At 50.5% G+C, this 27,496-nt stretch overlaps 1 protein-coding gene across 2 annotated transcripts in view; it reads right to left on the bottom strand.

Annotated features, from left to right (window-relative positions):
• The window catches only part of RRP12 (ribosomal RNA processing 12 homolog), a 35,849-nt gene extending 8,563 nt beyond the window's left edge, over positions 1 to 27,286 (bottom strand). Inside the window, exons 1-29 of one of the 2 annotated variants that reach the window (XM_012767529.2) lie at positions 27,024 to 27,286; positions 26,225 to 26,457; positions 22,912 to 22,995; positions 21,517 to 21,593; positions 20,714 to 20,819; positions 20,391 to 20,507; positions 19,112 to 19,250; positions 18,874 to 19,001; positions 17,577 to 17,675; positions 16,835 to 16,926; positions 15,049 to 15,160; positions 14,750 to 14,847; positions 12,607 to 12,721; positions 11,475 to 11,617; positions 11,122 to 11,243; positions 7,808 to 7,872; positions 7,556 to 7,718; positions 6,852 to 7,006; positions 6,532 to 6,599; positions 5,911 to 6,004; positions 4,803 to 4,961; positions 4,595 to 4,675; positions 4,278 to 4,383; positions 3,998 to 4,105; positions 3,274 to 3,431; positions 1,846 to 1,937; positions 1,558 to 1,719; positions 1,264 to 1,439; positions 950 to 1,075 (exon numbers count right to left, since the gene is read on the bottom strand). In XM_012767529.2, coding sequence (XP_012622983.1) covers positions 950 to 1,075; positions 1,264 to 1,439; positions 1,558 to 1,719; positions 1,846 to 1,937; positions 3,274 to 3,431; positions 3,998 to 4,105; positions 4,278 to 4,383; positions 4,595 to 4,675; positions 4,803 to 4,961; positions 5,911 to 6,004; positions 6,532 to 6,599; positions 6,852 to 7,006; positions 7,556 to 7,718; positions 7,808 to 7,872; positions 11,122 to 11,243; positions 11,475 to 11,617; positions 12,607 to 12,721; positions 14,750 to 14,847; positions 15,049 to 15,160; positions 16,835 to 16,926; positions 17,577 to 17,675; positions 18,874 to 19,001; positions 19,112 to 19,250; positions 20,391 to 20,507; positions 20,714 to 20,819; positions 21,517 to 21,593; positions 22,912 to 22,995; positions 26,225 to 26,457; positions 27,024 to 27,162 — 3,517 coding nt within the window. In that variant the 5' untranslated portion in view covers positions 27,163 to 27,286. Of the gene's footprint in view, positions 1 to 949; positions 1,076 to 1,263; positions 1,440 to 1,557; positions 1,720 to 1,845; positions 1,938 to 3,273; positions 3,432 to 3,997; positions 4,106 to 4,277; positions 4,384 to 4,594; positions 4,676 to 4,802; positions 4,962 to 5,910; positions 6,005 to 6,531; positions 6,600 to 6,851; positions 7,007 to 7,555; positions 7,719 to 7,807; positions 7,873 to 11,121; positions 11,244 to 11,474; positions 11,618 to 12,606; positions 12,722 to 14,749; positions 15,161 to 16,834; positions 16,927 to 17,576; positions 17,676 to 18,873; positions 19,002 to 19,111; positions 19,251 to 20,390; positions 20,508 to 20,713; positions 20,820 to 21,516; positions 21,594 to 22,911; positions 22,996 to 26,224; positions 26,458 to 27,023 lie in introns of both variants that reach the window. The other variant, XM_076009895.1, reaches the window with a different exon arrangement.
• Positions 27,287 to 27,496: the final 210 nt, after the last annotated feature.

Genomic DNA, 27,496 nt, shown 5'->3' with positions numbered 1-27,496 from the left:
ATGGGTATCTGCAGGGGGAATAAGAAAGACTAAACAGGACTCTTGGGACAACGAGATCCTGGAACTGGGAAGTTGGGAGGGTTTCAGTCTGGCTCTTTCTGCCTCTAAAGGAACTTCAGAGCCTCAGCCAAGTTTGCGTTAAAAAAAAGGAGGTGGGAGAAAGAAAAAGAGAGGAAGGAAGGAGAAGAAACAAGAAAATAAAAGACTAAGAACGTGCATCACGTGTGGTAAAGGGAAGTACCGTTTCTGAAAGCTTCCTTGATTTACATATGTACTGTATAAATGGCTCAGTTGCAACATACAAGATTTCTTTTCTCCTTTTTAAAAATTTTTTTATATTTTTCCGGAGCCATGCCCAAGAATCCTTGAGTAAGTGGACTCCAAAAAGATTTCTTATGTGATCAAAACAGTATAAGGAACTCAAAAAGTTGCCTTAGATAGGCCGGGCGCGGTGGCTCACGCCTGTAATCCTAGCACTCTGGGAGGCCGAGGCGGGCGGATTGCTCAAGGTCAGGAGTTCAAAACCAGCCTGAGCGAGACCCCGTCTCTACCATAAAAATAGAAAGAAATTAATTGGCCAACTAATATATATAATATAAAAATCAGCCGGGCATGGTGGCTTGTGCCTGTAGTCCCAGCTACTTGGGAGGCTGAGGCAGGAGGATCACTTGAGCCCAGGAGTTTGAGGTTGCTGTGAACTAGGCTGATGCCACGGCACTCACTCTAGCCTAGGCAAGAAAGCGAGACTCTGTCTCAAAAAAAAAAAAAAAAAAAAAAAAAAAAAAAGTTGCCTTAGATAGAAGCTTCTCATGTCTGTTTCTACCTATGCTTCCTCAACGATGGACAGCGAATGAATGAATAAGTGAACACAGGAGTGAACAAATGAATAAAAGTGCAGCCCTGGCCCAGGCCAGGAGCTGCTGCATTCCCAGAATGGGCAGGGACATACCTTTAGCGCCTTCCTCCTCCTCGATCTTGTCGCCATCTTCCTCCTCCTTTATGATCAGCCGGCCATCGGCACTCACTTTGAAGCCATGGTCCTTCTTCTTGCCCCGGCTGGGCCCAGGCTGTGTGGCTGGGGTGGCAGAGTTTGGCATGAGAACGGGGATGGCCAGGCCCAACCCAACTCACACCCTCACTGTGACCAACAAGCCTGGCTCTGGGCTCCCACATGGGTGCTTCTCAGATCCTGCCCACAGACCTGCCACAAAAGCCACCCCCTACCCACCACCCAAGAACCCGGCATCAAGGCCAGCTCCATACCTAGGACTCGCTGGGCCACCTTGGGATCCAGGAAGTTGAGGGGCTCATCGCCACCACCCTCCTTCAGCCACGCTCGGCTCCTCTGCCGAGCCAGCTTCCGCTGCTCCTTGCCCCGGGTTCTTTCCTCCTTCTCATTGTCCTCCTCGTCCTCTGAGTCAGCCAAAATCTCTTCAATGCTGAGGACAGAGAAGCCCCACGTCAGAGCACTCCTGTGAGGCAGGGGTCAATGGGGCACTGCCTGGGCAGGCTCCGGGTTGGGGAGACCAGGGCCCTAGGACCCTCCCATGGTCTCACCTGTCGCCTTTGCCCTGGACAGGTTCCTCCTCCTCTTCTTCCTCCTCCTCCACATCAGCCTGGCTCAAAGCACGGTGTCTCTTGGCCCGGGACTCGGCTTTCCGGATGTTTACCAGGACTTTGTGATACTCTTGGGGCAGCAGCCCCTTCACCAAGTCAAACCTGAGGGTGACAATGAAGGGCCGGTGAGAGGCCCTGGCCAGAGGGCACTGCCCAGAGGTCAGAGCAGCGATTGGAAACACTCAGCTCCTCACCAGCTCCACCCCCACCCATGTACAGCACACAGACCCGAACTTGCGGATGAACTTGGTGAACAGGTTCCGGAGCTTCATGCGGAAGTGCCGTCGCATGTCGTCTGAAAGCTTCCCAATGGCTTCCATCTGCCGGCAGAGCACTGGGGTTTTAGGTGGAGGGCAAGCCTTCCACCCTGCCTCTCCCACTGCTGTCTAGAGCCAGGGCACAGGATCACCCAGGTAAGGGGGAGGATTAGAGCTGCCCTTGGTCCAATCGTGATTCCATAATCTGGGCAGCCCCCATCTTTCCAATAAAGCCTCCTTTACGACATAATGCACCCTACCAAGATGACAGCATTAGTCTTCTGAACAGTGCGTGGCACTCTACATACACGCTCTCACTGGATCCTTAGAACAACCCAATGAGATACATGCTATAATCCAAAATTCACAGATGAGGAAACTGAGGCAAACGGTTACGTGGTTGCCAAGTTGCCACAGAGGCACGAGCTCAGCCCAGGTCTACCTAATGCCATGGCTCCTACTTCGCTGCCAACACCACCAGTTTCTCTCGGTCCCACAAGCCCTCCTGTCGCACTGCATCATTCACTGGCTCAACTCTCCTCAAGCCTCCATCCGGCCTGGGCTGGCTTCCATGTGTGGCTGGCAGATCTTATTATTTGCAGTGCCTCCCAAGGGGGCCGACTTCTGTACATTCTCATAACTCAGAAGTCACTACTCTTGCCATTCTCCCCGGCTCTGGATCCCAGCTAGGCTGCAGGCTCTGGTGGGTGGGGGTAGGACCTGCTGATGCTCATCATCAGCCCCTCCCATCTTGAACCCAAGGCTAGACCCAAAGAAGATACGCAAGGGGGACCCAGAGGCCTGATGTGACTCAACCCAGCAATGCAGAGGGCTCAGAGGACTGTCCCAGCCTGCGGCAAGCCTGGGTTAGGCTTCCCTTGGACAGGAGGTGGCCAAGGACTCAATGCCAAAGGGCTCTTTAGACTCTTCCGCAGCGCAGCTGGAGGTGTTCAGAGGAACCTTCTCAAACTAGGAAGGTCAAAATGCAGCTGAGGGGAGGGCAAGATGAGGGCCGCTGCAGAGGTAGAGCCCAGAGCCTGAGTCCCAAGCCTTGGGTCTGTCCTAGGGCTGCTGCTGACTAGCACCATGACCTTGGAAATCTCTGCCCTCAGTTTCCCCACCTGTACGATGAGGGGTGGCCCTGCCCGCTGGCCTTTGCCCTGCAGAGCCCTTGCCTCAGTGGAGGGCTCTGGGGGTGATAAGAGGCAGCCTGGGCACCGTGCCTGCTTCTGGCCCCCACTGAGTTGGCATTCCCTTACCAGTCCCTTCCCAGACTCCTTAATAGCCTTCTGGCTAAAAAAAAAAAAGTGAAACTTGCTGGCCTTGAGGCCCAGCCACTGGGCCCACACTGGCAAATCAGAGGCCAGCCTGCTGCCCACTGAGGGAATGGGGTACTCACCACCAGCTGCACATGCTTGGCCAGGTGCACCACGTCCATGACAACCACTGCCACCTTGATGAAGCCCAGTGCAGACTTGACCACGTCGCGGGTGCGGGAGGCCAGGAGCAGGCACACATTCTCCAACAGCTGCTCCACCGTGCCGGTCCCCATAAGACCTATGGCAGCAAGGGGGCCACTGTCCCAGACACCCAGAACCAAGACCCCTCCATGGGGAAGCAGCAGCTGCCAACTGCCCCTGCCAGATCACATGTCAGTAGAAGCTACCACTGGGAGCCTTTATGTGTGCCCAGCGTGGTTCCACACAATGTCCTTCGGTCCTTTAGCCACCCTTGAGGTAGGTGCTATTTCTCTCCCCCATTTTAGTGATAAGAAACTGAGATTCCAAGAGGTCAATAAAGTTGCTCGAGGTCTCATGAGGTTGCCAAGAAGCAGGACGAGGACTAAGATCTAGGCATGAGCCCTAATGTCCTCTCAACCACTCTGTGGCCAGACGTAGGGCAGCTGGATGGCACAGCTGCACCGTAGGCTGGGGGGAGGGTGTGAGGAGGGAGCCCCACCACAGCCCTGCAGGAAGGGAGACGGAGGCAGACTGGGCAGGGTGCCGGCTCCTCGTCCTCCCTCCTGGCACCTTTCCCCAGTGCCCACAGCCACCCTGTCCTGACCTTTTGGGCATTTTCCAGCTCTGAGGGCTTCCCAGACCTTCAAGGAAATAAGCATTTACCTTTAAACTCGAAAAGGAGGTGGGTCAGGGCCAGGATGCTGCAGCTGACCATGGTCACTGGGCCCACGAGGCCAGGGTAGATCAGGACGAGGTAGCGCTGCAGGGCCTCTGGGGGCAGAGACCAGGGCAGGTCAACCAGGACAGGGCCAGCCGGAGGAGGGGCACCCCAGGGCCAGGGCAGGGAGCTCCCTCCCCCTTTTTTCTTTGAGGATACTTTGAGGGGTGACTCCCCCCAGGCTGAGAGAGCATCCACCCCCAGCCTACATCACCTAGGCCTCACCTTGCTGGTTCGAGTCAAACCGCAGGAAAGCGCGGCCCATCTCCACGAGCAGGGCAAAAGCGTTATTTCGTGCACCCACTGACACCTCCTTGGTGCATAGGATCACCTGGCCAAGACAGCCCCATTAGCACACACTCCCAGAGCCAGCCTGCCTGGTGTTGGCTGCCTGAGGCAGAAGGGGCAGGGAAAGGCACTCACGTGCCCAGGCAGTGAATCAAGCCCACCCCCACCCCCATGAATGCCTTCCCTGGATCCCAGCATGCACATGGGAGCCACACTCCAGGGACCCCCCCCCAAAAACACACATACCCCCTCACCTCCGGGACAAGGGCAGCGATGAACTCCTCATGCTCAGCTGAGAGCTTCTTCACAATATGTATGAGGCACTTCAAGCGTGGCTGCAGGCAGGGGGCTAACAGTCAGGACTCCTCAGTGCTACCCCCATACCCCTAGGCCTCTATGGTGGCTCCTCTCCTGGAGTTGCCCAGCCTCCCCTGGCACAGCATGTGGCCCCAGGACCCTCACCCTCTTGGCAGGCGAGGACGTGCTTCGCAGCGAGTCCAGCAGGGTCTTCTTCAGGTCTTCCAGGTGGCTCTGCACGAATTGGGCCCCAGGGCCCTGGGGGCTGGCACACACCTCCTCCAGCACTCGGTAGGCCTTCTTCTGCACCCCGTGGGCCTTGCTCTGGAAGGGTGCGTGGCGGACAGGGACAGGTGAGGAAGGGGCTGGGGCTTCGCTCCCATCCAATGCCCTTCAGAGCATCAGAGCGCCCACTGGGAGCTGTGGCCTGCACTGGAGGACTTCAGAGCAGAAGCTGGCCTACCCACCTGGGGCTCAGCAGGCCTGACCAAGGGCCCGTGGAATCTGGACAGCAAGTAGCTAGCTCTTGTCCAGGAACAGGGGCGGGGGGTAATGCTGCAGGGCATGAAGCCAGCCCAGCCCTCCAACCCATTAAGCACCAAACACACTAGCGGCCTGTGCTCAGCGCCTGGCGCGCGCCACAGCCTGTGCACCTGCTGAGCTGCCTGGCGGAGATCTTCTCTCCTTCTATGCCTGATTCCTTGCTATTCCAAAGTACCTCTCAGTCACTACACCTGGGGCACCTTTCCTGAGGTGGGGTGGCCCTGCCTTGACTACAGTGTCCACCTGCACGTTCCACTCAGAGCACCTCTCACACTGTAAGTAACTGCTGTGAAACCGTGCCAGCTGCCAGGGCCCCTGCTGAGCTGAGCTCTGCACAGTTGCTAGCCGCAGTGGCGAGCATTTCCAGTGAAGAACCCAACACGTGCAAAGGCGCAGACCGAGCCTGTAGTATCTGGGACCCTTAGAGCAGCCTAATAACACTGGAGTGAGGGTGAGGGTGGTGGGGGTGGGTTGGGATGGACAAAGGTCAGACCAGGGTGGGACGGGCCTAGCGAGGGAGCCAGGAGCAGCACCACAGCCTTGGTCCTACCTACAACAGACACCTCGGCAGCTCATGCCTGAGCACAGCTGTGCATTTTAGTCACTTTGGCACCCACGTGACAGATGGCTAGACAGGGTATAAGAAGAGCCACTGCAGGAGAAAGCAGACAGGGACCTCATCGTGGGCAGTGGCAATGGCTGGGTGGGGCTCCCGGCCTCGCAGGCTCACCTCTAGGTAGGGCCGCATGGTGGAGTAGAGCTTGCTGATGGCAGCTTCGTCAGCATGAGGAGCCAAGGCCACAACCAGGTCCAGGACAGACAATCTGCTCAAGGGCAGGAGACCAAACATGGGCTCAGGGGGAACCCAGAACCCAGGAGAAGGGCCCAGACTATCCATGTTCCTGTGTCTATTGGGCACGGGGAGGTGGGAGACAAGGTGAGGACGAGGGGCCTCGAAGAAGCACGTGACAGTAACCATAGCGAGCACCTCAGCAAGCAGGCACTGTTTCAGGTGTTTCACCTGTGCCAGCTCCTCACAGCGCCCTGGTGCAGGTACTACTACCATCCCCATTTTGCAGATGAGGACTCAGAGGCAGAGTGGGTAAGTAACCTGTACAAGGCCACACAGCCCGTAAGTGATGGAGCTGGGACTTGACCCAGGGCAGTCTCCTGGGTCCTCATTCCTCCCTAGTAGGCTAAAAGGCCTCTCCAGGAAGGGGGAACTAGTTAGGCCTCTCCAATAGAGCTGAGACATTCACTACCTCAAGACCTCCCCAAATAATTCCAGGGTGAATCCCAGGGCTTCCGGTGAGGCCCCCTCCAGCCTGTGGGCAAGCTGTGAGCACGTTACCTAGTGAAGTCAGAGCTGGCGGGGTCGAGCACCTTCTCGCTGGCTTTTTCCAAGAAACCATTCACCAACTGGCAGCACCAGGGGGATGAGGAGGAGGGCGAGAGGGTGTTGTTGAGGACAGAAATACAGAGCAGCAACAGCAGCAGCTCCCAGAACAGCCTCCCCACCATTTAGAAGCCTCCAGCCCAACCCTCACCACGACTACTGGTATGTGGTCCCACTCTCCAGGTGGCAGAGACCCAAGTGAGCCCTGGTAGGTAGGGCCCTTCTGACACAGCCCACCTTAGAGCAGTCCTCTCTTCCCTCCCTCCAGCAGCTACCTGACACTCGGTTATGGTGAGGTACGTCTTGATGGTTTCCAGCACAGCCCGGCGCGGAGTTGGAGTGTCCCCGGCTGCAACGGGTTGCCCATACAGGTTGAAGAGGATGGGCAGGAAGTTTTTGGCAAAGCGGCTCACTTCGGCACGGTCAGCCTCTGGCAGGAGGATCAAAGTTTATATTAAAGGGACAATATCCTCGATAATGTAGTGGTGAGTAAAACAAGCAAACAAAAATAAAAGGACAGGAGGTGACCCTGCCTCAACGGCTGCTGGGGCACTGTAGCCTGGAGGCCTTCTCTTAGGGGACACTGTGGCAGGACGTGGAACCCAGGAGTTTGGGGTGTATCTGTGACAGGAAGGACTGGGGCCAGGGCAGGGAGAAGGTGCCACAGTGGTCTGTGCTCCTCTGTGGCTCCTATCCTGGGGGCCAGCAAAGTGCCAGCCACACAATGAAGCCTCTGATGCTGACTAAGCCAGTCTGCAGAAGCTGTCAGCACAGTGGAAGTAAAGGGGAGAGAGAAAGGGCAGTCTTCGGTCTCTACTAACTCCTCGGGTCCCCAGCTGAAGCAGCAAAAGATATGCCACAGAGACTAGTTTCTGTGGCTTTGTCTGGCAGGGAGCATAGTAGGCAGGGGGTGGGGCCAGGGGACCTGGGTCATCCTCTCCCCAGTCCCCCACCCCCAGGGCCCAGAGCACACACGCACCTGCCTCACAGCCCTTGGTGATGAGGGTACGCAGGGCCTGGCACACGGTGGCCCTCAGATCTGGGCGCTCGCTGATGGCCATGCCCAGCGTCCGTGCCAGCCCTTTGAAGGAAGTGGCCACGTCTGTGGGCCTCGTGCAGAACCCAGGCAGGAGCGTCCAGATCTGGGGAGGGAGGGAAAGATAAGGGAGAGTGATACCCAGCAACCAGTGCCACTATACTCTCCTACTCATAGCCCACACCTGACCCTTACCTGCCATTGGAGCGTGTCATAGATCTTGGACTCCACTGTTCTGTCTGCCTGGGCCAGGTCCATTGCTGAAGCATGAGACAAGGACACAGTGTGACCCTAGGTACCCTCCTGGCCAAATGGCCTCACTTTACCAAAGTGAAACCAAAGCCCAATGATGAAGATGGGGATATTGGTGATTTCCCCTCCCCATACATTTTTTTTCTTTTAGAGATGGGGTCTCAAACTCCTGAGCCCGAACAATCCTCTTGCCTCGGCCTCCCAGAGTGCTAGGATTATAAGCACCAGCCACCACACCCAGTCCCCTTCCCATAAATTAAATAATAATAATTTTTGATTCTAAAAAGCTGAAACAGACTTATAGAAAACAGAAAGCAGATGTCTCTCCATAATCTCACTCCTACAGGAATGGCCTCTGTTTTTCTTGTGACTTTCTTATACTTCTTCACTTTTTTATTATAATTTTTTTTGTTTGTTTTAAGAAATGAGGTCTCACTCTGTCACCCAGGCTGGAGTACAGTGGCATCATCATAGCTCACTGAAGCCTCCCACTCCTGGGCTCAAGTGATCCTCCTGCCTCAGCTTCCTGAGTAGCTGAGACTACAGGTGTGCACTACCACACTCACTTTCTTATACTTCTTTAAACAGTGCACACTTTTTAAATCATAAAGAGGACCGTACTGTTCATATTGTTCTGTACCCTTGTGTACTTAACAACGAATAAAGGTGGTAACATTGACTGAAGTACTGTGTGGTAGTCCACGTGATGTGCACTTTATGCATTCATGTCATTTATTTCCCTCAATGCAATTGTCCTGCCCCTTGTGCAGATGAGAGGCAGACCCTGGGAAACTAAGTGAACTTGCCCCAACTCACCAGACTTTGGAGTGGCTGAGCTGGGATTCAAAACTCACCATCTACTCAACTCGCCCATCCCTACCTCACAGCCTCTTTCTTTGTAATAATTATGCTGTATTTGGACTGGGGCTTTACCATAACTAATTTAACCAGATCCTACTGAGGGACATTTGGGTTGTGTCTGATACTCTGCTAGTATAAATCACACCATTGGGAACATAAATTGGTGTGTGCTTATCTAATCATTCCCTCAGGACAGATACCTACAGGTAGTACCGCCAGGACAATGAGAGTGCACAAAGGAACCTTGAGAACCATGCCAGGGCTTCCAGGTAATGTTAGTGACTCCTGTTTTAGGGGTTCATCTATATTTTCTTTGATGGGCCTATGTTTCTGTTATATATAAAAGAAAACATTTTTGGTTTTTTTTTTTGAGACAGAGTCTCACTTTGTTGCCCAGGCTAGAGTGAGTGCCGTGGCATTAGCCTGGCTCACAGCAACCTCAATCTCCAGGGCTCAGCGATCCTACTGCCTCAGCCTCCCGAGTAGCTGGGACTACAGGCATGCGCCACCATGCCCAGCCAATTTTTTGTATATATATTTTTAGTTGGTCAATTAATTTATTTCTATTTTTTGGTAGAGATGGGGTCTCGCTCAGGCTGGTTTCGAACTCCTGACCTTGAGCAATCCGCCCGCCTCGGCCTCCCAAAGTGCTAGGATTACAGGCGTGAGCCACCAGGCCCGGCCAAGAAAACATTTTTTAAAAAAATATCAGGGGAAAAATTTTAAGTCAAGTTACTAATACATGAACTATAATTCCAATTGAGCAAAAATATAATATTCTTTTTACACATACAAAACAATGGAAAGGAAAATACATTAAAATTGTAGTAATTATTTTGGGTAGAGGGATTGAATGGTTTTTACTTTCATCATTAAATACTTCCTGTATATTCTATGAGATAATGTTTGAAATCAGGAAACCCTGCCCTAGAGCAGGGTTTCTCAATCTTGACACCATGGACATTTTTGGCCAGATAATTCTTTATTGTGTGAGTCTGTTTTGTGCATTGTAGGGTGTTAAACAGCGTCCGTGGCCCTCTACCCAGTAGATACCCAAGCACCCTTCCCCCAAACAGCACAACCAGAAATGTCTCCGGACATTGCCAAATGCCCCCAGGGCAGCAAAGTCACCTCCTATTGAGAACCACTGCTCTAGACTGGGGACAGCAAACTTTTTGTATAAAGGGCCAGTATTTTAAGCTTTACAAGCCATATGATTTCTGTCATAACTATTTAACTCTGTCATTAAAAAGTAGTGTGACAGACGATATGTAAAAGAATGAACGTGGCTGTATTCCAATAAAACTTTACTTACAAAATCAGGCAGTGGGTGAGATAGTTTACCAACCCTGCCCTGGACCCTCAAAATCCAATGAAAACAGAAGTTCCTGGAGTCACCACCAGGCCACGAAATGTGAGCCAGGGCTGGGCCTGTCCCTCATGCAGGCCTGAGTCTGCTTCACACAGGGCGTGTGTAAACTAGAGGGCAAATAGAGAGGGAAGACTGAGCTCCTGAAGGGATAAACCCGTGCCTCAAGAGACAGGGGAGGGCCGAAGATACGCAGCCTGAAGAAAGAGCATCTCAGTGGGTAGTGATCACCTTCAAATACCTAAGAATTTCTGTATTATTTTAAAAATGTAATAGATATATAAAAACATAAATTGTATGCTCATGTGTCACTTAATGACGGCAATGTGTTCTGAGAAATGTGTCATTAGGCGATTTTGTCATGTGAGAACATCAGAGTGCAAACAAACCTACATGGCCTAGCCTCCTACACACCTAGGCCGTGTGGGGTAGCCTGTTGCTCCTAGGCCACAAGCCTGTACAGCATGTGACCGTACTGAATGCTGCAGACAACTGTTTAACACAATGGTAAGTATTTCTGTTCTATAAACAAAGAGAAGGGACAGTAAAAACATAGCATTATAATCTCATAGGACCACCATCGCTGACTGAAACACCATGTGGTACGTGACCGTGTGCGGGTGTGTGCGTGTGCACAGGCGTTGTGTACACACAGCACACCCACAGGTGTATGAAAGTCTATCTCAAGGACTCTCATGGGGTGGAAGGGGCACAGCTGTTCTATGGGCTCCAAAGGGGAAGAACAAGGCCCCAGGGGTGGAGGCTCCACAAGGGAGGGCCCAGGTCCGCCCCTGGGGGCAGAGCTCTGTCACAGGGAGATGACACCTGGCCATGCCTTGGAGCAGAGGGGTGGGAGGGTACTGAGGAGAGTACTCAAGCACTGGCTGGCCACCACAACCTGCTTGGTGGAGATGCTGCCACAAGTCCTGAAGGCTGGGTGTGTTGGACTCAGCCCTTCCAGACCCCTTCAATGGAGGCTTCAGGACTTGGGGGGGCCCAGGGTTGCACACAGGCCAGGGTTCCATACCTTTGCTCTTCAAGGTGTTGGCCAGGGGCAAGAAGTAGGTGGTGAAGAAGCCAAGTCGAGTTTCCTGGACATGGTCCCGGATGACAGGCAGCAGCCAGCTCCTCGGGAAATCCAGAGTCTCTCTGGCAGAAGGCAGGGAAGGGCCCAGTGAGGAAGAGGTGACAGCGAGAGGGCAGCATACCCAGCAGCACAGCCCCTGCTGAACTGAGGAGCAGAGCCCTCCTCCTGCCCCTTCTGCTGACACTACACAGCCCACAGAGACTTCAGGCTTCTCCTCCTTGTTCTCCCAGGAGGAGAACAAGGCATCAGGCTCTCCTGGGGTTCATAGGGAAGCTGACCAGAGTCACACTTACTCAGAGCCATCGATTTCCAAAGGCACGGCCTGTAATACCACCTCAGGCCCCATGCTGGTCACCGCAGCCCCCACTGCCTGGTCCAGAGCTGCCGTGTGGGGGAAATGAGGGGAGAGGCGCAGGTCACACAGGGACTGGAGGCACTGGAGCAAAGAAGTGAGAGGTCACACATCAAGACAAGCTTGAGAGCAAGGATCCATACCTGAGACCAGGCCAGTCTCCAAACACAGGAGGTCAGGATTCTAGGCCCAGGTCAAGTGCTACACCAGAGGGCACAAACTGACAACTCAACTAACTTACCATGTTTCTCCCTCCCTAAGGCCCAGGATTTCACAAAATTGTTTCATTTAACAACACATAAACAATAGTAAATTTCATATAAACGTAGATTTCCAATTTATCTTGAATGGAAAGGTCTGGCAAAGGCAGACCCACATGTGACAATTAGCAAATTAGCAGGCACTGAGCAGACAGAGCTGCACACTCCAGTTCTCCATGGCCCCCCAGACCCCCGCCAGCCTCCCTTCTAACAGACCTGCCTGACCTCTTGTAGGAAGCTGAGTGTGCCGACCTCATCTATTAGGGCCCAGGCCAGGCCTCTCAAGGGACACCCTGCCCTCCCAGTGTGGCCCTTTTTTTCCAACACACAACAGGAGGCAGTCAGTGAGGAAGGCCCCGGAGGCCAGCAGCTATTCCACCTGCTGATGAGGGGCCTGTCCTCAAGTGTCCACCCCCTCCCAGAGCAGAGTCTGCTCAGAATCCCTGGGTGATCCCTGATCCTTAAATGATCTACTCTGCACTGGAGTAACCTCCCTGGGCTGTTTATACTCACTTGTTATAGGAAATTTAGAGAATTAAAAATTAAAAGGGGTGGGGATAAGGGAGACTCACCAGGTTCCCTAAGTTTCAAAAGCATTAATTCCAGCAAAGACTCGTGAGCAGGTGGTAGCAGGGGGTACCTCCCAGCCCTCTTCCTGGCCCTCACACATTGGCCAGGTCACCTTCCAGGAGACCTCGTGCCTGGCACCTGCTACCGCACCGTCAGGGCAGGGTGAGGAGTGCACAGGTAACAGAGACACACGCCCGCCCCAGGAGCCCCCAATCCAAGGGCCAAGCACCAGGCCTGACTCACCTTCTTCATCACAGGGTGGGCCTGCCTCCCACACACCTCAAAGAAGACACGTAACAGCTGCAACACCGAGCTCCACGCTGCATGGAATTTGTACATCAGGCCCTCCTCCACTGCCCTGCCAAGTGAGCAGACTCAGTTAGGCCATGGTTGCACCACCCTGCGCCCCGCAAGGAAAAGCCAGTGCCCAACTGCACCATGAGCTGCAGGCCTCCAGCTGGCCAGCAGGGGTGGGGCCCCAGGAAAGGCAAAGAAAGAGAACTACCATTTATGAAGTATCTACACTGCTCCTTAGGCTAAGAGTTTAATTTATATAATCTAATGCTTAAAGAAACCTGTGAAGTCATTATCTGTCCCATCTTCAGATGGGGAAACTGAGGCCAAGAGAGATTAAATAACCTACCAGAGTCATTCTACTAGTAACCACGCTGGGTCTCCAGAGCCCGTGTGCTATCACTGCCCCATGCCTTCTCCATCTGACCTCAGTCTGGAGAACAAGGTAGGAACAGGTGGCCTGGGCAGAAGAAGAGCTCTAGCGCCTTCCAGCCTGTGCACACCTTGGTCCACTCCATCTCCCAAGGAAGCACAGCCCCCTTGAGTTTCCAGGCAAGAATGGCCAACAGGAGGCAAAGTAGGGAAGGGGTGAGGCGGGGTGGGGGGGTAGTTCTACTTCTTGAGTCTTCCTGAAACTTCATCCCAGATGTAGCCATAGGAAACAGGCCTATTTCCCCATGAGGAACAGCAACCAAACAACACACCTTGGAGCCGTGCAGACACACCCAGAGGGGACACCAAGGATCCCAGCCCCTTTCCCTGGATAAGTCAGGGGTACTTGTTGCTCTGAGGTTCCTTACTGCCCTGCTTAGGGGGCGAAGGTGGACAGTGGCCGAGTGTGTGAATGGCTCCTCTTACAGGTGTGGAGGACAGCACAGAACGTGAATGGGAGAACGCACTGTGGTCAGGCTGCTACTAGTTGGGTAACCTTGGCTTTCCCATCTGCACAATGGGGTTAGCACCTCTCTTCTAGCACCACAAGGATTACTAGTAGTTTATAGTTATTGAATGCTTAACTATTTTTCTGAGAACTTACATATTACTTCATTTAATCCTCACCTCTCTTTTGTTCACCTTTGACTAATGGTACTGCTGAGGTACAGAGGTAGAAGAACTTGCTCCAGATGACTGGAGCTTGTAATCCATAGGATTCATATAATCCACTGGATTCAAACCCAGTGGACTCCTGAGTCCACACTCTTAAGCACCACACGATGGCACCTCTATTGCCATATGTGCTCCTGAAATGTGGGAGTTACTCAGATCGGCAGTAGCTGCTCTGGCAACGTCCAGTAGGCAGCCTGAAATCCCACAAAGCACCTGGTGCTGGATGCATGGCCCACAGGAAGCAAAAAGCGAAGCGCTTGTCATTACTCATAAATTTTTTTTGTGTTTTTTTTGAGACAGAGTCTCGCTTTGTTGCCCAGGCTAGAGTGAGTGCCGTGGCATCAGCCTAGCTCACAGCAACCTCAAACTCCTGGGTTCAAGCAATCCTACTGCCTCAGCCTCCCGAGTAGCTGGGACTATAGGCATGCGCCACCATGCCTGGCTAATTTTTTCTATATATGTAAGTTGGCCAATTAATTTCTTTCTATTTATAGTAGAGATGGGGTCTCGCTCTTGCTCAGGCTGGTTTCCAACTCCTGACCTCGAGCAATCCGCCTGCCTCAGCCTCCCAGAGTGTTAGGATTACAGGCGTGAGCCACTGCACCCAGCCCCCAGAAAATTTTTTTTTGACACAGGGTCTCTCTGTTCACCCAAACTAAAGTGCAGTGGCATAGTCATAGCTCGTTGTAACCGCAAACTCCCAGGCTCAAGCAATCCTCCTGCCTCAGCCTCTGGGTAGCTGGGATTACACATGTGCAGCAGCGCGCCTGTTGAATTTTCTTTCTTCTTCTTTTTTTTTTTTTGTAGAGACAGGGTCTCACTTCATTGCCCAGGCTGATCTCAAACTGCTGCCCTCAAGTGATCTTCCTGCTTTAGCCTCCCAAAGTGCTGAGACTATAGGTGAAAGCCGCCACACCCAGCCATTACCTAGAACTTTATACAAGGTGCCCCTCATCCCCTCCTAACTCGGACACTGTATTCTCACCTGAACATCTTGGCGATGGACTGGGCAGGGCCCGAGGCCGAGGAGGTGATGGAGCCAATGTCGGCCACGTGGGGAGCCACACATTCCTTCAGGATCTCCTGCAAAAAGAGGCCACAGGCTGTCTGGGCACAAGGCAGCCCTTCAAGACCACTCATCCCTCCTGGGTGAATGATTCTTAAAGCTTCTAAGAGGCCTATCTCCCACTGTGAGAACCTTCTCCCCAGGACTGAGTGCTGGGAGAGGCAGGGCAGCCCCTGGAACCTTCTGTGCTCTCTACTCCTCAGCTGAGACTGCAGTACCTTGAGGCTCTGGGTGGCAGCTGTCACCACCTGCAAGTGTGGGGAGAGGAGGCAGGTCATCGCAGTTCCAAAAAAGCGAGGGAGGTGGCCCAGCCCTAGGTCCCGCTGCAACCTGTGAAGACAAATGGTTTCTGTGGGACCTGGCCCTGAGCCTTGGGGACTCAGCCCTCAGCTGGCCCAGATCTGAAAACAATCACTGGTCTGCATGGCTCTACAGGGCCCTTCCGGTGGGTGATTTTATAAAAGCTACTGTCGTTCAAGTAGTAATTACATGTAGTAAAAAATTCAAACAGGTCTTCAGGGTGTAAAATGAAGGGCACGCCTTCCTTAACACACCCCTCCTCCAGCCAAACCCTTAGATGAACTTCTCAGAAGTTTTTATGCATATATTAATATAAACATACACAATAACAATTGCTAACATTTATATAACACATCATACACCAACCACGGATAGAACAACATACATTAATTCATTTAAACCTTACAGCAACTAATGAGATAGATCCTATTACAACTCCCATTTTATAGATGAGGAAATTGAGACACAGAGAAGTCAAGTAACTTGTCCAAGGCCACACAGCTTGGTGTAGTGGGCTCAGGCTTCACACCCTGACAATCTGGTTCCAAAGTATACAAATAGAAATAATCAACCACACCTGCTGTCTGCACCTTGCTTTTTCTCAAAGTATCTTGGAGTTTTTTCCATATTAGCATATGCACATCTACTTCAATTATTTCTAATGGTAGCATAGTATTTTACTGTTTATATTTAACTACTCCCGATGGGGCACTTAGGTTAACTCAGCACATGTCCAGGTCAGAACAGAATGTGGCAGCCCTTCATCTGTGGGAAGATAGATCCAGCATGGTGGAGCCACAGGGCCCTGCCTGCATGCGAGTGACCAAATGACTACCATATGCTCATTTTCTTCTCTTTCTTATTGTGGAAACGTGGAATCACTATTTTTTTTTTTTTTTTTTTTTTGAGACAGAGTCTCGCTTTGTTGCCCAGGCTAGAGTGAGTGCCGTGGCGTCAGCCTAGCTCACAGCAACCTCAAACTCCTGGGCTCGAGTGATCCTTCTGCCTCAGCCTCCCAGGTAGCTGGGACTACAGGCATGCGCCACCATGCCCGGCTAATTTTTTTTTTTTTTTTTTTTTTATATATATATCAGTTGGCCAATTAATTTCTTTCTATTTATAGTAGAGACGGGGTCTCGCTCAGGCTGGTTTCGAACTCCTGACCTTGAGCAATCCGCCCGCCTCGGCCTCCCAAGAGCTAGGATTACAGGCGTGAGCCACAGCGCCCGGCCTGGAATCACTATTAAGTGGCAGGGCCCCAGTCCAAAATATACACAGACACACGAAGCATAAACTAGGTTCACAAAGACTCTGAAACCCAGAGAAGAGACCCATCAGCCCAGGTAGGGGCAGAGTGGAGCCACAGAGAGCCGATGTCCTCTGGCAAGGAAGTCAAAGATAACGCAGCCAGGGAGAGACAAGAATCAGAGTCAAACTCAGGCCTCAACGTGGACGCTGCTCCTCACAGCTAGCTGGTAAATGCTCTGGCAGGAAAGGAATCAAACTGGCTAAAATGAGCTATGCTGTCCTACCCTGGGCCTCAGGAAAACAAGAGCTGCCCTGCAGCACATGTGCCACGAGGATGCAGCTAGTCCCCAGGAAGCTGATCGGCCCCTCCAGCTTCCAGCTCAGTCCCTCCCAGCCGCTTCACAGGGAGGGCAGCCTGGCCTGAGGCCCTGAGACACCCCTCCACCTTGTCCCTACCTGACCAGGTTGATATGGGCTTTCTCCATGACCTTAAGCCAGGCCAGCAGGGGTTGTAAATCATTCTCACTGGGAACGTAGTCGTACAAGGCCTAGAGGAAGGACAGGGAGTAAACAGGTGACTAAGAAAGTGTGGTCAGCAGTCCCAACCACCATGATCCCTTCCATCCCCAGGACATCAGCAATGTCCCAGTGGCAGGTCCATGCGGGAAACCCTGGAGCTCACAGCTCCCTTGGCTTTCCCAGCCCCTGCTTTTCCCTGCTCTGTGAAGCTCCCCCAGTTCCAATTCTTAGGGATAACAGCCCCTAGCAGCAGTGAAGCACAATGGGCCACATACCCCTTTGTGAGTCTGACAAAAGCCAGAGCCCTTCTCTGAAAAAATGCACGAGTGCACATATACATATTGCAAGCAAGTTTGGGGGGGTTTATGTTCCCCCTCCCAAAATCCATCCACAGATATCTAAGGCTGAGCACCCTGCTCAAGGTGTCTGTGAACACCACAAGGCTATGCTGAAATAGTTTATTAAAGCTAACTAGGTCAAGAGTCAGGGCCCATCTTCCAGGAACACTGATGTGACCTGGGTATCTGGTCTCCTGTCTGCCTGCCCGTCCACTGGCCTCCTCTACTGGGGCAGCAGAGCCCATTCAATTGCACTCTGCAGACAGGTAGCAGGGCCAGCACCCCCAGCACAGCCACCCAAGGCTCTTCCCCAGTAATGCTCCTCACCCAACAGGTCTCACCGTGATGATCTGGGCGTTGAGCTCTGGTGGCAGGGTGCTCAGGCTTGGCTTGGCATGGAAGAGGCTGTGAAAGGCCTGCATGGCACAGGCTGTCACCAGCTAGAGGAGACACACAGGCTTAGAGGGGAACTGCACAGCCACAGCTGCTCCGGACCCCTGACCTCCCACTCTACCTACTGAGCTTGAAGGGAGCTAACGACCCCTGAATCTGAAAACATGCCCCCAACACCCAGATACTCTGGGAACTGTCACTTCAGTAAGACATGACAGTCTCTGAAAAAACTTTAAATGACTTAAAGACAGAAACATTAACAAAATGTTTTTAACATAATGGCCAAGAAAGCAGGCTGCAAATGGTCTGCATACTATAATTACAGCTGTATTTCTATGTACTTTTTAATGTTTGTCTATCCAAAGAGAAAATGTTTGAAAGGACACACAGTAAGTCATTTGCACTGTTTACCTTAGGAAATGAGATTTGGAGGGAAGGAGAGTTTTACTTTATTTTTTTTTTTTTTGAGACAGAGTCTCGCTTTGTTGCCCAGAATGAGTGCCGTGGCGTCAACCTAGCTCACAGCAACCTCAAACTCCTGGCTCAAGCAATCCTCCTGCCTCAGCCTCCCAAGTAGCTGGGACTACAGGCATTCACCACCATGCCCGGCTAATTTTTTTTTGTATATATATTAGTTGGCCAATTAATTTCTTTCTATTTATAGTAGAGACGGGGTCTCGCTCTTGCTCAGGCTGGTTTCGAACTCCTGACCTCGAGCAATCCGCCCGCCTCGGCCTCCCAGAGAGCTAGGATTATAGGCGTGAGCCACCGAGCCCGGCCGAGTTTTACTTTATATACTTCTAAATTTTTTTCCTTTTTTCCTTGGATGCAGAACCCATGGATATGGAGAGCTGACTATATAAAGATTAACAGAATTGTGCTAGGATGGCAGAACTATACAGGATCATTTTTAACACCTCTTTAAAGCTGCTATACTTATTTGTTAGTAACCAAGTAAAAAAATATAGTATACAGAGTAGACAGAGCTCGAGGGGAGGGGGTTTACCAGCCTATCACAAAGCCATCCTCAATCAGTCCTAATGTCTGAGGTCAGCTTCCAGTTGGACAAGACTCTGAAATGGCCCAGACTATCCCAACACCATGGATGACCTGGTGTCCTTTGTTTTAGCCTAAGAGTATGGGTGAGGCAGGGAGACACCAGGCCTCACTTTTTGCCTAACAAATCAGTTCCCTAAATGCCCCAGTGTGGGCCTCCCTTCCTCCAGCTGTTGGGCCTGAGCTCACCACATGGCTCAAGGTCATGACCCTGAGGAGAGTCTCACTGCAGCTCTTCACCAGGCCTTCTGGGAAGCAGGGCAGCAGATCCTTCAACAGTGTCAGCATGTGCAGTGTAGTGGTGGCCTCCTTGGAGCCTGGCAGACAGAAGGGGAGTTGAGACACCAGCCCACTCTTTGCAGCAGGCCCTGTCCTTCTCCACTGGCCACCATCTCCCATCCACCCGCCTTCATCCCGGCTTCCCCACCTCCAGATTTCTCAATCTCCTGGATGCAGAACTTGGCAGTAGACACAGCAGCAGGATGATGGACAGGGGCCTTTTCGCCAAACATGAATTCACTACCCTTGAGGACTGAGCACACTCCGTGCTGGGCAGCCTTCCGGATCTGAGGGGCAAGGAGAGGGGAGCAAGGCCAGGTCAGCATTCAACCAGCACCCTGGGTGGTTGGCACAACTAGCCGCCTTTGGCTGAACAGACATGCCCAATGTGATGCCTGGGCCTTCACATGTATAGAACCCTGAGCTGTGAAGCAGGACCAACTTCTGCTCAAACCCCTACTCTACTACCAATGGCCTTGAGCAAGCCCGACTGCTTAAACTCTGAGTTTCAGTGTCCTCATCTTTAAAATAGGGATTTATTGATTCATCCATCATCTGGCAAATGGTGTGTGTCCACCAAGCCAGGCACTGCTCTAAGTGCTGGCAAACTGGCAGTGAACAGAGCAGACAGCTCACATTCTACTCGGGAGGCAGAAAACAAACAAATATACCAGCAGGTAAAAAGAAATGTGCAGACAAGTAAGCAGGAACTGCTACTTTTATAGGACAGTCACGAAAGCGTCACTTCAGTAAAGTGACATTTCAGCAGACACTTGAAGGTGAGGGAAAGATCACGTGGACACGCAGGGAAGGAGGCACAAGACTGTCTGGGATGACAGTGCTACTGCTGTGGTTTATGACTGTTGCTGTTACTACATGCCCACTGCCCTAAATTTCTGGAGGAAACAGAGTGAGGAACCCCCACTTACTGAGCACCAGGCCTGTGAAGAACACTAGAGTATCTCCACAAGCCTGTAGCAAGACTGGTATTATATTATCTCAATTTTATAGTAGGAAGCTGAGGCTCAACAGAGTAAGTAACTTGCCCAAGGTCACAACGCAAGCAGTGAGTCCATGACCCAATTCAGGTCTGTGTGACTCCAAAGCCCTCCTCCCCCAACTATCAACAGTCCCTGTCAAGGTAAACAGCCTTGTTGGGAGACTAATGTACAAACATGTCACTGACTTATGTGGCACCAAGATTCAGAAGGGCCTGACAGTTAACACCATCCTGGAGAAGAGATGCCTTTCACCTTCTAGATCTACGGGGATGAGGCCTGAGGCAGAAAGCAGAACCTCCGGCAACAGCCCAGCACTCAGGGCAACTTTCCCAAGGCTACTCAGACAGGCTAGCCCTGTCTGGGCTGGGCCAGAGGAGTGACTTTGCCACTCCCCCACAGCATTGTCTGGGGACCTAGCCGTCTCACCTTGGGCTTGGCATGCACGGTGAAGCTCAGCAGCCCATGATACACCTGGAGGGTCACAGGGTAGCCCCAGGCCTCCAGGTCTTGCTTCCGCAGAAGGGTGGCCAGGCAGGAGAGGACCTTGAAGAAGAAAGAGTCCCTCAGCTCCACCAGCCTCATTCAGGAGGAAAACGAGCCCAGGTTCTCAATGACTCCAGAAAATCCCAAAGGTATCTGTCTAAGGATTCTCAAGAGTGCTAAACCCCTCCCAGGGAGCATCCAAGCTTTAACCAAATCACATGGGGTCTGGAAGACTCCAGAAGGGAAACCAAGCCTCACATACTCACCCATCGGAGGAAAGAGGTGGAGCCGCTGCTGGCCTGGGCTGACATGATATCCATGAAGGCTTTGGAGGTATCAGAGAACTTCTTAATGAGCACAGGGCTGGGAACACTTTGGGGAGAGAACAGAGATGGTCACCCCAGAGGGGCCTCTAAGAGCAGCCCTTTGTGGTACAAAGGAAGGAGCTGGACAGAGGCAGGGGCACCGTGGCCCAGTCACTCATCCATTGAGAATCAAAGGCAGGAAGGGAGCCTACCCTTCCTGACACCAGCTCCACCTCAGCGCCTACCTCCCTCACCTTCTCACTGCCCACTCTGTATCACTCACAAGACAGGCCCTCACAAATTCACACCCATCTTCTCTCCACCTCCCCCGGCTGCAGGTCTCCAGACAGCCTGGGACCAACATTTCAACCCATTCCTCCTGTCCCACTAATGCCCCAGGGCTGCCCCTCCCCAGGTGCCAATACTCACACTCCCTGGTGTAATGGCCCAAGGTGTGCCATTGTTGTAGAATGCTACCTGATACACAACTATCTTTTTAAAATTTTATTTCATTTTAAAATTCTGATTGTGATAAAATATACATAAGATAAAATGTACCATGTTAACCATCATTTTTTAAGTATACAATTTAGTATTGTTAAGTATATTCACAGTGTTGTCCAACCAATCTCAAGAACTTTTTCACCTTAAAAAATCAAGTACCTTCTTTTAAAAAAACAATTCCCTGATCCTATTTCTCCTGTCCACATTCCCCTCTCTCCTCTACAAAGGGACTCAGGGTTCAAACAGAGGCCAGGACTCACCGCTTTAGGACAAGGTTCAGCAGGTAAGCTACAGCAGCCAGAGACTCTGGGGACTCCACTGCTTCCATTGTTGTCATCTGAGGGCCAGATCCAGGAGGTGTGAATAGAAGAACATATAAAACATCACAAAGGGCAAACAGGAAAGAAAAGGGGTAGGTGGGGAACCATGCATCCTGCAGAGCAGTTATGACCAGTAGCCATGGCATAAGAAGTTCAAATCCAGGCTCAACCACTATGTGACTGTGGACTAGTAAATAAATCCGTTACTCAGTTTCTTTACTTGTAAAATAGGAATAATACTACATACCCTATAAGTTGTTGTGAGGTTTAGTTAATATATTTAAAATCTGCCTGGCACACATATTGTGCCATATATTGCCATCTAATTACTTCACCATTCTAGAGTAGTGGTTGGCAACCTTTTTGGTAAAGGGCCAAAAAGTAAATATTTTCAGCTTTGAGGGCCACATATAGTCTCTATTGTACATTCTTCTTTTTGTGTGTGTGATACTACTGCACTCTACCCAGGGCAACAAAGTGAGACTTTGTCTCAAAAAAAAAAAAAAAAAAGGAAAGAAAGAAAGAAAAAGACAGAGAAAACAGAACAGTGGGTTTTTGTTTTATAAGAATAATGCAATGGCCGGGCGCTGTGGCTCATGTCTGTAATCCTAGCACTCTGGGAGGCTGAGGCAGGTAGATCGCTCAAAGTCAGGAGTTCGAAACCAGCCTGAGCAAGAGCAAGACCACATCTCTACTAAAAACAGAAAGAAATTAATTGGACAACTAAAAATATATAGAAAAAATTAGCCGGGCACGGTGGCCCATGTCTGTAGTCCCAGCTACTCGGGAGGCTGAGGCAGAAGGATTGCTTGAGCCCAGGAGTTTGAGGTTGCTGTGAGCTAGGCTGATGCCACGGCATGCTAGCCGAGGCAACACAGTGAAACTCTGTCTCAAAAAAAAAAAAAACGAGCCTGAGCAAGAGCGAGACTCCGTCTCTACTATAAAATAGAAAGAAATTAATTGGCCAACTAATATATATACAAAAAATTAGCCGGGCATGGTGGCGAATGCCTGTAGTCCCAGCTACTCGGGAGGCTGAGGCAGGAGGATTGCTTGAGCCAGGAGTTTGAGGTTGCTATGAGCTAGGCTGACGCCATGGCACTCACTCTAGCCTGGGCAACAAAGCGAGACTCTGTCTCAAAAAAAAAAAAAAAAAAAAAGGGATAATGTAGCAAATACCACCAGCCTTACCAACCCACTTAAACATGACTAAAGCACTTTCATCCAGTCAAAGTTGTCCTTCTCTAGTCCCACATGACAGGGACTCTTATCTCCTGTCTGGAGCCTGCAAAACCTGGTGCTCCAAACACCCACCCCCAGGTGGTACCCACTCACCAGAGCAGCAAAGTACTCAGTCTCTGTCTCCTTTCCTCCCTGGGAGCGAATCACCTCAGTGACAGCAGCCAGGACAGCGCAGATCTGCACATGAGGGAAAAAGCACCTATGACATAACTTAGACCTAACCCTGATGCAGGGTAGCCTTTTTTCTTGCTCCTTCACAAATTAAACTCCTGATAAAGCCCAGAGACAGACATGATATGCAGCATTCAGAACTGAGGTACACACCACAGGGCCTAGTAAATAGGAAGACTTGGAACATGTTTTCTAAAATTCCATCTTGAGGACGCTATCTCTTATACAAAAACTCAATGGGTATGCAAACATTTATGTACCAGTACGTTCACTCAAGTAACAAATTGGAACAATCAAGCAGCCATCAACAGAGCATGAATAATGTACCACAGTTATCCCTTGGTATCTGGGGGATTGGTTCCAGGATCCCCACAGATACCAAAATCCAAGGATGCTCAAGTCTCTTATATAAAATGCCGTAGTATTTGCATATAACATTTGCAATTCTCCTGTATATTTTATTTTTTATTTTATTTTATTTTTTTGAGATAGAGTCTCACTTTGTTGCCCAGGCTAGAGTGAGTGCTGTGGCGTCAGCCTAGCTCACAGCAACCTCAATCTCCTGGGCTCAAGCGATCCTCCTGCCTCAGCCTCCCGAGTAGCTGGGACTACAGGAATGCGCCACCATGCCCGGCTAATTTTTTGTATATTTTTAGTTGACCAATTAATTTGTTTCTATTTATAGTAGAGACGAGGTCTCGCTCAGGCTGGTTTCAAACTCCTGACCTCGAGCAATCCACCCACCTCGGCCTCCCAGAGTGCTAGGTCTCCTGTATATTTTAAATCATTTCTAGATTACTTATAATACCTAACACAATGTAAACGGTATGTAAGTAGTTGCTATACTGCATCCTTTATTTGTATTATTTTTCATTATTATAGTTTTTAAATTGTTTTTTCCTCAATATTCTCAACCTGTGGTTGGTTGAATCTATGGATACAGAATGTACAGATACAGAGGGCTAACTGTATTTACATAATAAATAATAATAGATTTAAATGCTGCATAATCATTGAAAAGAATGAGGAACAATTATATATATTAATTTACAAATACTGTTCAGTGTGGGAAAAAGTTGCAGAACAATGGATATAAAATAATCACATTTCAGCAAACCTAAATATCAAAATGTGGGTAAAAAATATTTTATTTATTTATTTTTTTTTTTGAGACAGAGTCTCCCTTTGTTGCCCAGGCTAGAGTGAGTGCCATGGCGTCAGCCTAGCTCACAGCAACCTCAAACTCCTGGGCTCCAGCGATCCTTCTGCCTCAGCCTCCCGAGTAGCTGGGACTACAGGCATGCGCCACCATGCCCGGCTAATTTTTTATATATATATCAATTGGCCAATTAATTTCTTTCTATTTATAGTAGAGACGGGGTCTCGCTCAGGCTGGTTTTGAACTCCTGACCTTGAGCAATCCGCCCGCCTCGGCCTCCCAAGAGCTAGGATTACAGGCGTGAGCCACAGCGCCCGGCCTGGTAAAAAATATTTTAAAAGGATGGAATAGTAATGTTGACAAGAGGCTACTGAGCACTTGAAATGTGGCTAGTGTAACTAAAGGCTGAGTCTTTCATTTTTTAATTTCAGTTAATTACATTTAAAAACTAATACTTGGTCCAGTTATTGGAAAACATGTATTTGGAATAACTCGGGTATAGCAATCTACTTTTATAACCGTATATGTTATGAACTCTAGGCTGGGCACAGTGGCTCATGCCGGCAATCCTAGCACTCTGGGAGGCCAAGGCAGGAGGATAGCTTGAGATCAGGAGTTTGAGACCAGCCTAAACAATGGCGAGACCCTGTCTCTACTACAAATAGAAAAAATTAGCCAGGTGTGGGGGTATGCGCCTGTAGTCCCAGCTACTCGGGAGGCTGAGGCAGGAGGATCACTTATCCCAGGAGTTTGAGGTTTCTGTGAGCTAGGCTGACACCACAGCACTCTAGCCTAGGTAACACAGTGAGACTCTGTCTCAAAAAAAAAAAAGTATGAACTCTAAATACATGCAAATCAAGTATTTCCAATGAAAATTTAGCATCCAAATAAAGGTGTAGGGGAAAATTACACAATTACACACTATATTTTGAATATTTGGTATCATAAAAATGTTATAACACATCTCATTTTGTACACCTGGGTGATTATCAAAAAGAAAAAAAATCTCATTTTTTTATTGATTATATATTGAAGTGATAAAATTTTGGAGATACTGGGTTAAATAACATACTAAGATTAATTTTGCCAACTTTCTTTTTTCTTAAATGTGGCTATTAGAAAACTTAAAATTACATATGTGGCTGGCATTACATTACTATTGGACAGTGCTGGTCTAGGAAGACACACAATGACCCATTACCAGTAGCTACTGTGAAGGAGTCAAGTTGGGGGAACAACCATCACCATCACATTTTATCCTACTCACATCATTTTAGTATTATTTAGAATTCTGACATTTTGATTTGGACAATTAGAAATATATGTAACATTAAAACACAAATAAAATAGCAAAAGTAAAAAAATTTGGTTCTTGCTAGATAAAACATTTTTTTAACAACTGTTATTCAGCAGTAATTCACTCAACAAATTGTTTCTTAAAAATATTCTGTGAAAGCCGGGCGCGGTGGCTCACGCCTGTAATCCTAGCTCTTGGGAGGCTGAGGCGGGCGGATTGCTCAAGGTCAGGAGTTCAAAACCAGCCTGAGCAAGAGCGAGACCCTGTCTCTACTATAAATACAAAGAAATTAATTGGCCAACTGATATATATATAAAAAAATTAGCCGGGCATGGTGGCGCATGCCTGTAGTCCCAGCTACTTGGGAGGCTGAGGCAGAAGGATTGCTTGAGCCCAGGAGTTTGAGGTTGCTGTGAGCTAGGCTGACGCCACGGCACTCACTCTAGCCTGGGCAACAAAGCGAGACTCTGTCTCAAAAAAAAAAAAAAAAAAAAATATTCTGTGAAAAAGTACTCTGTTAGCTACAGGTGAGGCAATAAACATTTGGAAGATATTTCTACCCTCAAGGACTTAGCACTTCATCAGGGAGATGCTCTTATAAAAAGCAGAAATTAGAATCTGCCCTAGAAGGGGACACAAGGGTAGGAGAGATGACACATCATCCAGAAATACCAGCTGCTGTCAACCGAGCTGGAAGTCAGCCAGAGCTGGAAGAAAATAAAAGGCATGACTCTGGTTCCTCCTCACTATCGTCCCTCCTTCCGAACCTCTCCCCCTACCTCCTTGTGGGCAGCCGAGTTAGACTCCCAGAAGCGCTGCACTTTGCTGAAGGTGACATTTGTGCAGTCGGAAAGGCCACTCAGGAAGGTGCCTGAAGTCCTCTCGGTGAGAGCCAGATCCACCTCTTCTTCTTCCATGGCCATCTCAGGGGTTTCGCTTTTGCCCAGGTGCAGGGACCCTGACTGCAGCTCATTATGTAACTTCACAGCATCAACTGTCAGGTCACTCTTTCCTGAGAATGAGAGGCACAGGTTGGGCTCCTACTTCTACCCAAGCCTCCTTTTGGCCCAGAGAACAGAACACCCCTGGGAATCAAACCAGTCCAGTCCAGATCCCCGACACGAGAGACTAAATTCTGAACGTGGCCTCCCCCATAGGCCCACCACATGCCACTTAACTTGGAAAACCAGGGAGAAAGAGAATGCTCCATGTAAAAGTTTCCGCTTCCCTGTACCAGTGGCGTCCGCGCTGGTGGGAGGGGGCTGGCAGCTACACTCAGGGGCCCAAGGAAATAACTGAAGGTGAAAGCGGTCTGTAAAGAGCTACCCAAGGTTAATTATAGCCATTAGTCCCAACTCTGACACCCGCGGTACTCTATAGACAAGTCATTTCCCTACTCTGGACCTCAGTCTCTGCATCTGTCAAATGGGAAGGGTGGGCCTTAACAGTGGGTTCCAAAGCCGACATTCTAAAGGATGAAAGGGCCAAGGGCCTGGACCCTCCAGAGGCCCCAGACCTATCCGGACCCAGGCCTGCCCAGACCCCGCCGCCGGTGCGCTCGGGTCTCGACCCTGCTACCTGAGGGCCGGCTGAAGAAGCGGCTGCGGGCGGCCTGGCGGTGGCGGCAGATGGCAGGGTTGCTGTCGCTGCTGTGGCCTTTCTTCCAGCGCTTCAATTTAGCCGAGACACCAGAGGGCAACTTCCCCGAGCGACCCATGTTGACTAAGTGGTGGCCTCAAGCGAGCTTACAGGACCGGCTTCCAGAGACGCAGAAACATGCTCAGAACCCACGTGTGTATCGAGGCCGCTTCACTTCCTCTTCCTTTTGCGTCACTTCCGGATTCGCATCCGTTACTATGGCAAAAGAGTCAACATCCGGCTTTACGACCACCAGCGGCCCCACCCCCTGTCCCCCGCCGGCTTCAAATGGGGCGGAGCTCGGAGGGGATCCGTTGCTAGGGAGAAAGTCTAGGAGGGGGTGCGTTACTAGGAAGGAAGTTAGGTTGCTAGGATTTATCTGGGGCTCCTACTCCAACGCCACGATTCTTGGC

The sequence above is a fragment of the Microcebus murinus genome, chromosome 14 (assembly GCF_040939455.1).
Source record: "Microcebus murinus isolate Inina chromosome 14, M.murinus_Inina_mat1.0, whole genome shotgun sequence".
NCBI lineage: Eukaryota > Metazoa > Chordata > Mammalia > Primates > Cheirogaleidae > Microcebus > Microcebus murinus.
Note: the sequence above shows the minus strand (reverse complement) of the source record. Positions and strands in the feature narration are given on the sequence as shown.